We start from the raw sequence: 10,769 nt of genomic DNA, 5'->3' as shown, positions 1-10,769 counted from the left end.
CTGGATATCAGATACGTATTTTTAACCACCTTATCTTTGGTGCAGTGTTCATATGCACTGTAGCTTTATAATCCTGCAATTGTAATTTATAACACAATACAGCAACACTTCATTGTCAACATAAGATGGGAAATATCTTTAGATCAACAAAACAAAAATCACCACAGAGCAAGTAGCAAGAGAGCAGATATTTTGTTTTTATTAATCAGAGTTTAAAATATTGTTACTTTGAAGATGGAATAAAGGACATCCTAATATTTGTGGCCACCGACAATCTTCAGTTAAGGGTTTTAAACTGAGTAAATACAGAATTGCCATCTTCTTGTATGCTCTGGACCAGGGGTCTTCAACGTTTTTCAGGTCAAGCTTTGTCTACAAACAATTTCGCGACCCCCCCCCCTGCAGAACCCCCTGTTGAAGACCTAAGCTCTGGACTATGTTCCTATTCTATAAACCTGGTAACTGAATTATATGGATAACTTCACAGAGTTCAACCAGGAACCTCCAAACTTTGAAACCTCGACTTATAAAAATAATAGATAAATAATAATTATATTTGTGTCACCTCAGAATATAAGGTGTACAGCGGACATTTTCTATCCATGCCTGTTATTGTCTGTGTGGTGTTATTTGTATGGCCTTTTGATAGTTTATGTTGAAAACTTTGATCATAGTGATGCCTGTATGATCCTGGTAGTAGACAGAACTGTATAATTATAAGGTCATGAGTTGTTTAACACAAGATATTGACCACCACTGTTTAAATGATGTGTCCACATGTGTTTAGACAGTGCCACACAGCAGAGCATTGTGACTAGAAGAGTTCCACCGCACACAGGCGTCACCAAAGACCCGTCACCAACTGGAAACTGGACAGCCACAGGAGCTCGCTCCTACAGGATACAAGATGTTTTTTGAGTGATAAAAGAAAAGGAACAATAAACAATAAGTATCAAATAAAAGTTGGATGTTTTTTCCACTTAAAATGTTGAGAATATTGAAAGAGAATCACCTGTGGCTGATGCTGAAGTTTAACCCACGAACATGTGCTTGAATTGTCCGGAGAACAGGGGGCGTCCACGACAGAATGAGGCTTTACGTTGTTGAGCTGCATACCTAAGAATATAAGGTATATTTCTGTCTCAATCAGCTACATTTTCCATCAAGTGTTTCTGAATGTCTTTTAATAGTCAACAATAAAAATGATTGGTACAATCACCAAACTAAACATTTTAAAAATATCTAAAAATGATTACAATATTATTTATATAGTTTCAGAGAAGAGACATACATAATAAAGTAGATCCACTTACATTTTTCAGTCCGCAGCAGTAGCTCTGGAGGTTCTATGTCGACAGATGTAAATATTTCCCCAACAAAAGACGGCTTGTGGTAACGACCGTGTATAGGAATCGTTACTTTGAGCAGTGTGAGAGTTGGTCCATCAGGGGTGGGATACACATAGGTGACAAATCCCGAAGTCTCGTGAGCAGGTACCTCTAGGTCAATGGCTGAATCTAGTAATATCTTACAGGTGATTGCAAACATAATTCAATTAATACTAAAAAATACATAGTGTAAATTAAATTGATTTGTAATATTTATTTACACAAATGTGTACATAGCACATTTGTGTAAATAAAAATTATAAATAAATAAAAGGTAAGTCTGGCCAGTGTCAAACTTACCTTCCAATCGCTTTGATCTCTCAAGGATGCAAGTTGGTACGGATCAACATAGACACCTCTGGGCCATCTATGAACCAGCAAAACTCTGACACCACTGAGCACGTCACGGCTGAGCTCAACAGTCGTTACCACATCCCTAAAACACATCGGAAATCACTTACACTTACGTTCCACCTAACATGAGCCTATAAATGACTATCGTACCATGTTTTAAAATAAACTGCCAATACCTGTGAAAACCCTTTTTGATGATCTCTACTGAAACCAGTGAGGATTCAAGCCACTGCTTTAGAAGATCACAGTGGTTTGCATTCTTCTCATCTACAAAGAAAATGTAGGTTATATTGGTCAAGACCACAAGACAAGACAGATTTCTTGAAGACAAATTATTATAACTGTAATAATACATTTATGACTGACTTAATTCATTCTTTGTTAGTTATAAAGCATTGGAAAAGATGAGGATGCCACAGAAGTGAGTATATGGGGAACAGCCAGATTCAAAAGATTAAATAAAAAATTAAATATAGAGATGTCAGGTTTTTGGGATTATCGAGAATTATTTTCAAAGTTCAAATTGTATAGGAAATGGTATATCAACTAAGGAATACATACGTTTCCTTCTTCTTTTTTTATTCCCTATCCTGCCAGAAACTTTACCTAAATTAATTTAAAAGTTTTGGAGACAAACAAAACTAATCAGTGTTTATCCTCTTTAGCTAGGAGGTCTAACAATATAACTTACCCTTTTCGATCAAACAAAAACATGTCGATAAACAAGCCAACACACAAAAAATAACAAAATACATCAAATATAGTAATGGTGAACTACAACAAGCTTTTTACAGCCTTTCAATTTAGCTAGCGACAACTATAATACCAAAGATGCTTTCAAATTGTTTACGGAAGAGAATGCTGAAGGACCCTTTTGTAGCACCAGGGAAGCTACGACTTTGCCTGATTAGAAATACAAAATAAACAGGCATTGTAAGAATATTCTGAGGCAATAATTGTGTATAAAAAGGGCTACAGTGACAACTAGATATTTAACATTACCGTCATTATTAGTAAAACAATACGAATTTAAAATATTTACTTTAAATGTAGACAGGCTTCAGCTAAAACAGAAAGGTTGGAGACCGACTATCATCAGAGACGTTAGCGACGGAGCGTCTTTACCAACGTTGGCACCCTGGCAACATTTAATGAGCTATTATGAAGCTTGCTTGTCATATGCCTATTCTATAACATACATAACTTATTATAGTTCAAATGCTTTAGTCTTTTATCGCTGAACTTCACCTGGAGACCAGTTGAAACTAGACCGCTGAAGACATAACAGAAGATGAGTTTCGAGGCAAAGCGATGTGGAGTACAGTTCAGTCCTCCCGCTATAGTTTTAATTTATGAACACAAGGAAACTAAACATGTGCGAAAAAGAATAATACCTGTGCGGAACTTCTCAAAATATTCTGGTATTGTAAAACAATTATTTTGCAACCCAATACATGCACACAACTATTAATGTTTTTTATCAATAACAAATGTTCAGTCCCTTGTAATACATTTTAGGATATCAGAGTAAACGTAGACATGGCCGTAGCATCCAATTCCGGGACCAGTGAAAGGAAATTAATTGTACTCTTTCTTATTAAAATAATCCCACTGGAATCCCAACAGACCATTTTCAGATGTGGGTCCCTAAAATAGTCTCTCTTGTTAGGGGCCCTGTATCACAACCTTAATTATTTCAGTTTATATTATGCTCCCATGATACCTATTTACTAAATATGTGTTTAAACAAATGAACACAAACTGACAGGAAGACTGCACGTTTCTTGGGCCCTAGGAAAAACAATGAATGTGCAAATTATAGTAGGATGTGTGCCCTGTACCTGATGGATGCTTAAAGGGCAACATAACATAATGCTCACAACGTGTTGAGGGACAGGGGGTTAATAAAGATCCCAAAGCAGGTTAATCTAACCCTGTAGACTTCCACAAAGCAGTTTGAATCCTTGATGCCCTCTCTTCTTAACCTCCAGACTATAGCATGGCTGCAGAAAGGCTGAAGAACCACACTCGGCACAGGGACTATCTGGAGGGTGTATCCCAGAGCCAGCTGGAGAAGCTTCACATCATCCTGCGAGATCACATGCAAGGCTTAAGCTTGGAGCACAGCTTGGCCTCGTTTCGCCTGGACCCTGACGAAGACCTGAACAAACTGGACGACAAGGAGCTGGCTCGCAAGAAGGGCCAAATGGATGAACTGTTTGAGAAGAACCGGAGGCAGAAAGATGATCCTGACTTTGTTTACGACCTGGAAAAGGATTTCACCAAACCCACCCAAGAAAAGTGCAGCTGGGATGACGTGTCCGATGATGGATTTTAAAACTCTGTTCCTCAATAATTTCTCTGACTTTTCAGACTGCAAATCACCCGACATAAAATCTGACACAGCTGAAGTTTACTACAATTACCATCTAAAGTCATACATAGCGCTTCACAAAATATCTTCTTACATACAGTAAAGTACATACCCTTGTTGCAGTATATTAGGTGCACATATCTAAAACTACCATGCCTCATGGAGGATATAATAATAAAACATCTGACTTATATAGTACTTTTCAGAGTTTTCAAAGAGACTTTATTTACTGTAGGATAAAAATAAAAGCAGTTAACTTTTTTATAAAGACAGAAAAATATGAGTTTTTATTGAAACTGTTTTAGAGAGGTCTGGATTTAATGGTATGCTCATTTTGGCAGCATTTTTACATCAAATAATGGTAGACTAAATATTAGAAACACCACTCAGTGCAGTGCAATTCAACAACACTGCAGATGCAAGCATCCAAAATGTCCATGAAGTTGAACTACAACAGCTTTAACAAACACTGAACATTATAACCTTCATAAAAAGGTCAAATTTACTGCTGGACTGTTGTATTAGACTTAATGTGTTGTAGTTAGTTATACCTAATACACTTGGTGCATGTGTCCATGGTTCTGGCAACAAATAGAGCTTTTGATATGAGTAGAAGTGGATAGTTAGGAAATGCCACAACAGCTACAGTGGCTGAACAGAAGAATAAAACATCAACTACAGAAAAACATTTCAGTATTCAGTGCCCATTTGATGCCATTCACAGACAACAGCAATACAGACAGTAGATACTTGCATTAAGTTTCACTAGGGGTAAATGGTATATGGACATCACGTTTAATAAACTGCAATAAATGAAATAATGCATGAATAATAGTGAATATTTATTTGTTATAAAATACTGAATTTTACAAAATACAAATACTTTGGCTCGTTTATTTGTGGCTTACACCTAAGTGAGTGATATTCACAGTGAATATGCAAGAAGCTAAAAACCTATTATTAAATAAAATTTGAGTGTACACCAATAAGTGAGCAATATAACATGTCTTTGGAAAAAAACTGTCCACAAAATATTTTTTCATATCATACAAAACATATATATGTATATATTTCCATATGGTTTGAAGTGATGCACTATGGCAAAGTTTTAAATGAGATAAGCTATATATCATAAAACCAAGCCTGTCAAACCTCTTCAGGGAAAAATTTCATTCAAAGTGCTTAAATACCTCTTCAGCTGACATGAGACACTGACTGGTCATTAGTACCACAATACATTCAAAAATGTCGCAGGTTCTTTGAAAATCAAAGAATGAACTTACATTGCTTTTCTTGTTTGGTTTAAGATAATCAAAAACATCATTTTTTTTACACTAGTATCAATTGCAGTCATTTATGCAGTGCTGATGTGTTCCCTTAGGAGGTAGGCAACTCAAACTATGACACATAATTCCTTTTACCACCAACATTTGGTAAGCATTAAAGATGTTTAAAATCGAAAATTTCAGCAGGCTGTTTAATTTGTAAAAAAAAAAAAAGAATCTTTATAAAATTGATATATTTCAAGCCACAATCCAAGATTTCTGAGTATGTTAGTAATGATGATATATACACTATATGACTTGAGAGGAAGGACTGTCTGATTGGTAATAACTTGTGCAACCTTTAACTCCATTGCCCAGATTCATTTACCGAGTGCACAGATAATATACAGGTGAGTTGGTGGATAAGTGTAGCTATACTCCAAATCTGGATTAGGCCTTTAAAAGCTGTATGACCCACCAAGTCTATGGAGAGTTATGATATCTGAAATATATATAATAAACTATTAAATGGACAGGTCACCCCAAAATAAAAAGTACATCTTTTTTCTCTTACCTGTACTCAATTTAGATCGTTTTGTTGTGAGTTGCAGTTTTGGAGATATCGGCTGTAGAGATGTGTGCCTTCTCTTGAATATAACGAAACTAGATGGCACTCGGATTGTGGTCTCGTGCACACTTCCTTCTGCCCCGCGATACGGTTGGCAGGTGTAGCTCGTTAGAAAGAAAATAGTTCCTACATGAAACTGCTCTGAGGATTATCTTGAGTAACAGGGTCATGATTTCTGCAAAGAGACTTTGCTGTTGAGTTTTTCAAATGTATTTTTTGGGGTGTTTTGAGCACCACAAGCAGAGGGCTGGTCTGGTTCCATTATATTCAAGAGAAAGCAGAAATCTCCATGGCCGCTGAGCAACTCAAACAAAAACGATCTAGATAAATAGCACTACAGGTAAGAGGAAAAAGATGTATTTTTGGTTTTGGGGTGAACCGTTAAACTACACCAGAAATGCATACATGATCAGTAAAGCATTTCTCAAATGTCTCATTTCTTCTTCTTGTCTTGGGTGCATCTCGGACAAAACCTGAGAGAGTTGAGAGGGGAGGGAAAAACATGTTAAAGCACGGAGGACAATGGTTAGATATCTGCATTAAATAATGATAATCTTCAAAGTTAACATCCTTTGAACCAATTCAAAGTTCTTACCATTTTCCTTTGGGTTTTGAGGCGAGATCAACACAAGCAAAGTGAAACCACTCAATCGGACACTGAGGGATGAAAAACAATGTCAGTGTTAAGAATCTCTCCCTGAAACAGGCCGTCAAACTGGTTCTGGAAGTAAGGAAACGTATCGATTTTCATTTTAGCGAGAAAGAAACACCGTGAAAACCTACATCAGGATTATCGCATCCAATCATCTCTCCATATGACACCTGATGGCACAGGCAGTACGTAGGCTCGTTGGGATCGACTGGCATGTCCAAAACGTCCGACGGTTGCATAGGCAGGAAAGAGTCACTCAACTCTGGGCTAGAAGTCCAATATAAAACATGGAGCATGATTAGAATCAAACATGATTAAACAGAGGGCATAATGTGTTATTGGTAATCTGAATGAACACGTTATACACTACAGAATGTTCAGGCCTGATAACAATGTGTAGTGCAGAACCCTTGGCCTGACGAGCACAAACATACCTGTTTTTTATCTTTTTCTTTTTGGGAGAATCTTCATCAGAACATTTCTTTGCTCTTCCTCTGGATGCACGCTTCTCTTTCAGCCCCCGGGATTCACCCTCTGTGGAAAAAACATTTACATTTATAGATGTACGTCAATCTGTTTTGTCGACTGGTGAAAGCATTTTAGTTACCCAACGTACTTTTCAGTGCTCTTCCCTCCGTACTTTCGTAGCCGCTCACTTCCAGTTTCTCCTTTAGCTCATTTTCAAACCGCGCCAGATCGGCATCCAGTCTGCGGATATGTTTGTCCACCTGCAGTAAAAGGATTTCACATAGATTAAAACATGACCATGTGTATGGTTCCATTTGCAAATTAAGAAATCGATCAGCCTGTGTTGCCGTTGGCTGATCGATTTAGCAACTTCTTTGCTAGATATAGTGACTTTCAAACCCTCTTAGGGACTTTATATCTAAAAATGTGACTAGTGGCCATATTTGCATCCTATTCAGAACATCGGGGAAATATATTCAGATATATTACTTAGATTGTATTGGCCCAGTAGTAGAGGTGAAATGCTGCCCCCTATTTCTTTGGAGCAGGTGGCTCGGTATTACACATTGCACCTTAAAAAGAAAGATTACAAAAATGTTTGCTTATGCTGTCAATCTTAGTTCTTAAAATCGGCCAAGAAAATTGCTATTGGTACATCTCTAGAATATACTTTACGAAAACTATTTAGTACAAGAAAGTGAGACAGAACACTTATTTCCAACATGTTGACCTTATACAATCTTTATACTAGCAAATCTTTACAACAGTGAGAGGAAACGCATAGAATTGGCAAGAGATCAAATACCGGTAGGTCTGTTTTGGACTGACCATTTCGTATGTCTGCATTGCAAGCTGGACTTTGTCATCGCTGAACTCTTTACACTTGCTGTAGGCATTTTGGATCTTCTGCAGGTGTTCCACTCTCTGTTCTGAAGCCAGGTTCTTCACCTTCGCAATGTACTCTTCAGCCAGTTTGTCAATCTCTCCTTTCTTTTCTGCACAACAACATGATTATTGCAGTGCAAGAAAACCAGTATTGATTGGCACAATACTTGTAAGCCTGGTTATCTGTTATCGGTTAACTGATTAAATGATCACCTTCAGTCCTATTGTCCAGGTCTCGCATCAAAGTGAAGTTTCTCTGCAGCTCACATGGTAGGTTTTCAATACCTAGAAAGGAAGTCAACATAGGAATGAGGAAGACCTAGAGCAGAGACACAGCTCGATGAAGCTTTTTAAAACTTTACTAACTATAACTGAATGCTGCAAAACCATGTACATAAATATTCATCGATTAATGTATTTTCTAAGGCAAAAGTAGGCTATGAAGGGAGGATATTGTAAGATTAATTACAAACTAGCATCCATCAATTACACTATAAAATAATGAATTATAGTAAAGAAAATAAATACAATATAATACTCAACAGCATTCAACAAAAAAGGATTTGGAAAAACGTGCCCATGCATTTATTTTCAGTAGACTTGACTACTTCACAGGTCTCCCTCACAATCAATTAGACAGACACAGCTGATTCAGAATGCTGCTGCTTGAATCTTCACTAAAACCATCACTCCAGGTATTTACACTGGCTTCCTGTCTGACAAATAACTGATTTCAAAATAAAACTGCTGGTTTATAAAGCACTGAATGCTTTGGATCTTCTTATGAACCATCAAGACCTTTCAGGCTGTCTGATTCAGGCCTGATTTCTGTCCCGAGTAAAAACTAAACATCGAGAAGTAGCATTCAGTTTTTAAGCACCACATATCTGGACCAAAGTCCCACAACACGGCAGGTTTTGGCTGAAGACTGTTCTGTTTTCCACTGCCTTTTATTAAATCAAATAAGTATTCATTTCTTACAATGCAGCCTATATTCATGCATTTTATACCCGTTTTGCTCTATTTTAGCTCGTTTTTTAATGACTGTTTAACTTTTTTAGTGAGGTTCTTCGTTTGTATTTTAATTTTTAAAACTCTTTCAATTGCTTTGTTGATAAAAAATGTAAATAAACTTGCCTTGCCTTATAATGAAGAAATCTTACATTTTCAAGGGGGTTTACGAGCTAATCCACTTCAAAAGATGGACCCTTTATTTCTCTCTCTAAAATACACTCACAAATACATACCATGTACATAGGGAAACACATAATAAAGAAAGGAAAACATATTATTTTAACCCTTAATTGTATACATACATTCTTGACACAGTACAAGCTGTTATGGTATTGGTTGCTTTTAGTTTTAGAGTTGAATTGAATGAATTGTCTGAACTATAAAGCTTGTGTGCTGAATGTTACATTCTGTGACGTACTTCAAATACCCCGCCCCGGCGCGTAACAGTTTACGGGAAACACGGCTTATCAACAGGTTGCAAATGCATGGTGCATGCCACCCTAAAAGTAACACACACTTTGACCAAAATCAGCATAATTTAAACATTTTATGATATTGAGAATGGCGATAACATTTTTAATAACCTTATACAACCATTGCCAGTTTCTAGGTCACCTAGTTAGCTGCAGAGACAGAACCCGAAATGGACAGCAACCGCTGACGTTAACTACAAACAGTTAACGTTAATTGTTAAATATCTGACATTTGTCCAGCACCACCCCGAGTTAGTTTACCACCTTTACATGTAGAGTTTGCTCAACTTTATACACACAGACGGCGATGCTAATAGCTAGCGAGCTAGTTACCTAACAGCTAGTTGCTAACGCACTGTGATTATATCTGCCTGTCATCCACCAAGCAAAAAAGTAGTCGATACAGTAAAACTAAACCACAAACAGACACAAGATGTTTAAAATGTAAATCCAAGCGGATTGTATCCTCGGATACTCACTGTCAAGGTAATGTTCCAAGTATATTGCCGTCGCCATTTCAGGTTAGCTCTTTAGCTTCTGCGGTATTCTCGTTAGCTCCCAAACTGCTGGCCGGAGAGTTGTTGGGCTTGTTTTAATAACCCTGGGTCACCCGTCGGTCAGTGGCTTGGAGATACTGTATTCTGCCTGCAGTCACAGACTTCTCTGGGCGGTTATGAAACGACGCTCACTGTTGCAGTCACGCAAAATCCGTTTCCCTCCAGCACACATACAGGATGCAACTTTTCGGCTCGTGTTTGAGTTTGTGACTCGCATGCGCAGCGGAGACCGGTATCTCCAACGTTACTGTGCATGTATCTCACTGCATTTAAATCAATTAAATCATTTTCTGGTCAATCATTTACCTCAGTATTGCTATCAATCTGCAGTTTTCGCACCCGATCTCCACTGCAGTGCTTAATACATTTTATTTACTTGATTAAAATTCCCTCTCAGTGTGGGTACTTCAAACATCTATTTCACCAAGGCAAAGCGAGCCTGAATGACAACTAGCTACATTAACAACTATATGTTAATAATTGAATGGCACTGCATTAGGTCTAGTCCAGTCTATCTTGCTATAAACCATGTTAGACGCATCTATTTACTAAAATAGCAGCCTGCCCACCATGTGAAGCGCAATGGGAAGAGACTAACGAGCGCGACCTCGCTGCGTTTGCTCGCACTTTCCAAACGCTGTCAGCTGATAGGTTACGTCATTCAAAACAAACGCCTCCCTCTCCAAAGAGATTGGACGTTTGCGAGATGCA

General features: G+C 37.6%; 3 protein-coding genes across 4 annotated transcripts; 1 reads left to right on the top strand and 2 right to left on the bottom strand.

Annotated features, from left to right (window-relative positions):
• Positions 1 to 158: 158 nt before the first annotated feature.
• pigx (phosphatidylinositol glycan anchor biosynthesis, class X) lies at positions 159 to 2,586 on the bottom strand. Of its 2 annotated transcripts, XR_003832153.1 has the most exons (7): positions 2,434 to 2,586; positions 1,919 to 2,009; positions 1,689 to 1,824; positions 1,314 to 1,527; positions 1,013 to 1,116; positions 647 to 893; positions 159 to 294 (listed from the first exon to the last, which is right to left on the bottom strand). XR_003832153.1 is itself a non-coding variant. In XM_029429934.1 (6 exons), the coding sequence occupies exons 1-6, from the start codon at positions 2,495 to 2,497 to the stop codon at positions 723 to 725; spliced, it is 780 nt and encodes a 259-aa protein (XP_029285794.1). In that variant the 5' UTR covers positions 2,498 to 2,586; the 3' UTR covers positions 178 to 722. The 2 variants fall into 2 exon arrangements, 1 of the variants encoding a protein (XP_029285794.1); XM_029429934.1 differs by having other exon boundaries at positions 178 to 893.
• A 253-nt stretch (positions 2,587 to 2,839) lies between these two features.
• Positions 2,840 to 4,786, top strand: cep19 (centrosomal protein 19). Its single transcript, XM_029428840.1, has 2 exons — positions 2,840 to 3,163; positions 3,734 to 4,786. The coding sequence occupies exons 1-2, from the start codon at positions 3,034 to 3,036 to the stop codon at positions 4,078 to 4,080; spliced, it is 477 nt and encodes a 158-aa protein (XP_029284700.1). The 5' UTR covers positions 2,840 to 3,033; the 3' UTR covers positions 4,081 to 4,786.
• Positions 4,787 to 4,945: 159 nt separating this feature from the next.
• On the bottom strand, positions 4,946 to 10,683 carry ing5a (inhibitor of growth family, member 5a). The gene is made up of 8 exons (XM_029428836.1): positions 9,981 to 10,683; positions 8,228 to 8,299; positions 7,958 to 8,124; positions 7,278 to 7,389; positions 7,096 to 7,195; positions 6,793 to 6,928; positions 6,605 to 6,666; positions 4,946 to 6,482 (listed from the first exon to the last, which is right to left on the bottom strand). Exons 1-8 carry the CDS (start codon positions 10,015 to 10,017, stop codon positions 6,443 to 6,445), a joined length of 726 nt encoding a protein of 241 aa, XP_029284696.1. The 5' UTR covers positions 10,018 to 10,683; the 3' UTR covers positions 4,946 to 6,442.
• Positions 10,684 to 10,769: the final 86 nt, after the last annotated feature.

The sequence above is a fragment of the Cottoperca gobio genome, chromosome 4, assembly GCF_900634415.1.
Source record: "Cottoperca gobio chromosome 4, fCotGob3.1, whole genome shotgun sequence".
NCBI classification, from domain to species: Eukaryota; Metazoa; Chordata; class Actinopteri; order Perciformes; family Bovichtidae; genus Cottoperca; species Cottoperca gobio.
This window is presented reverse-complemented; position numbering and strand designations above follow the sequence as displayed.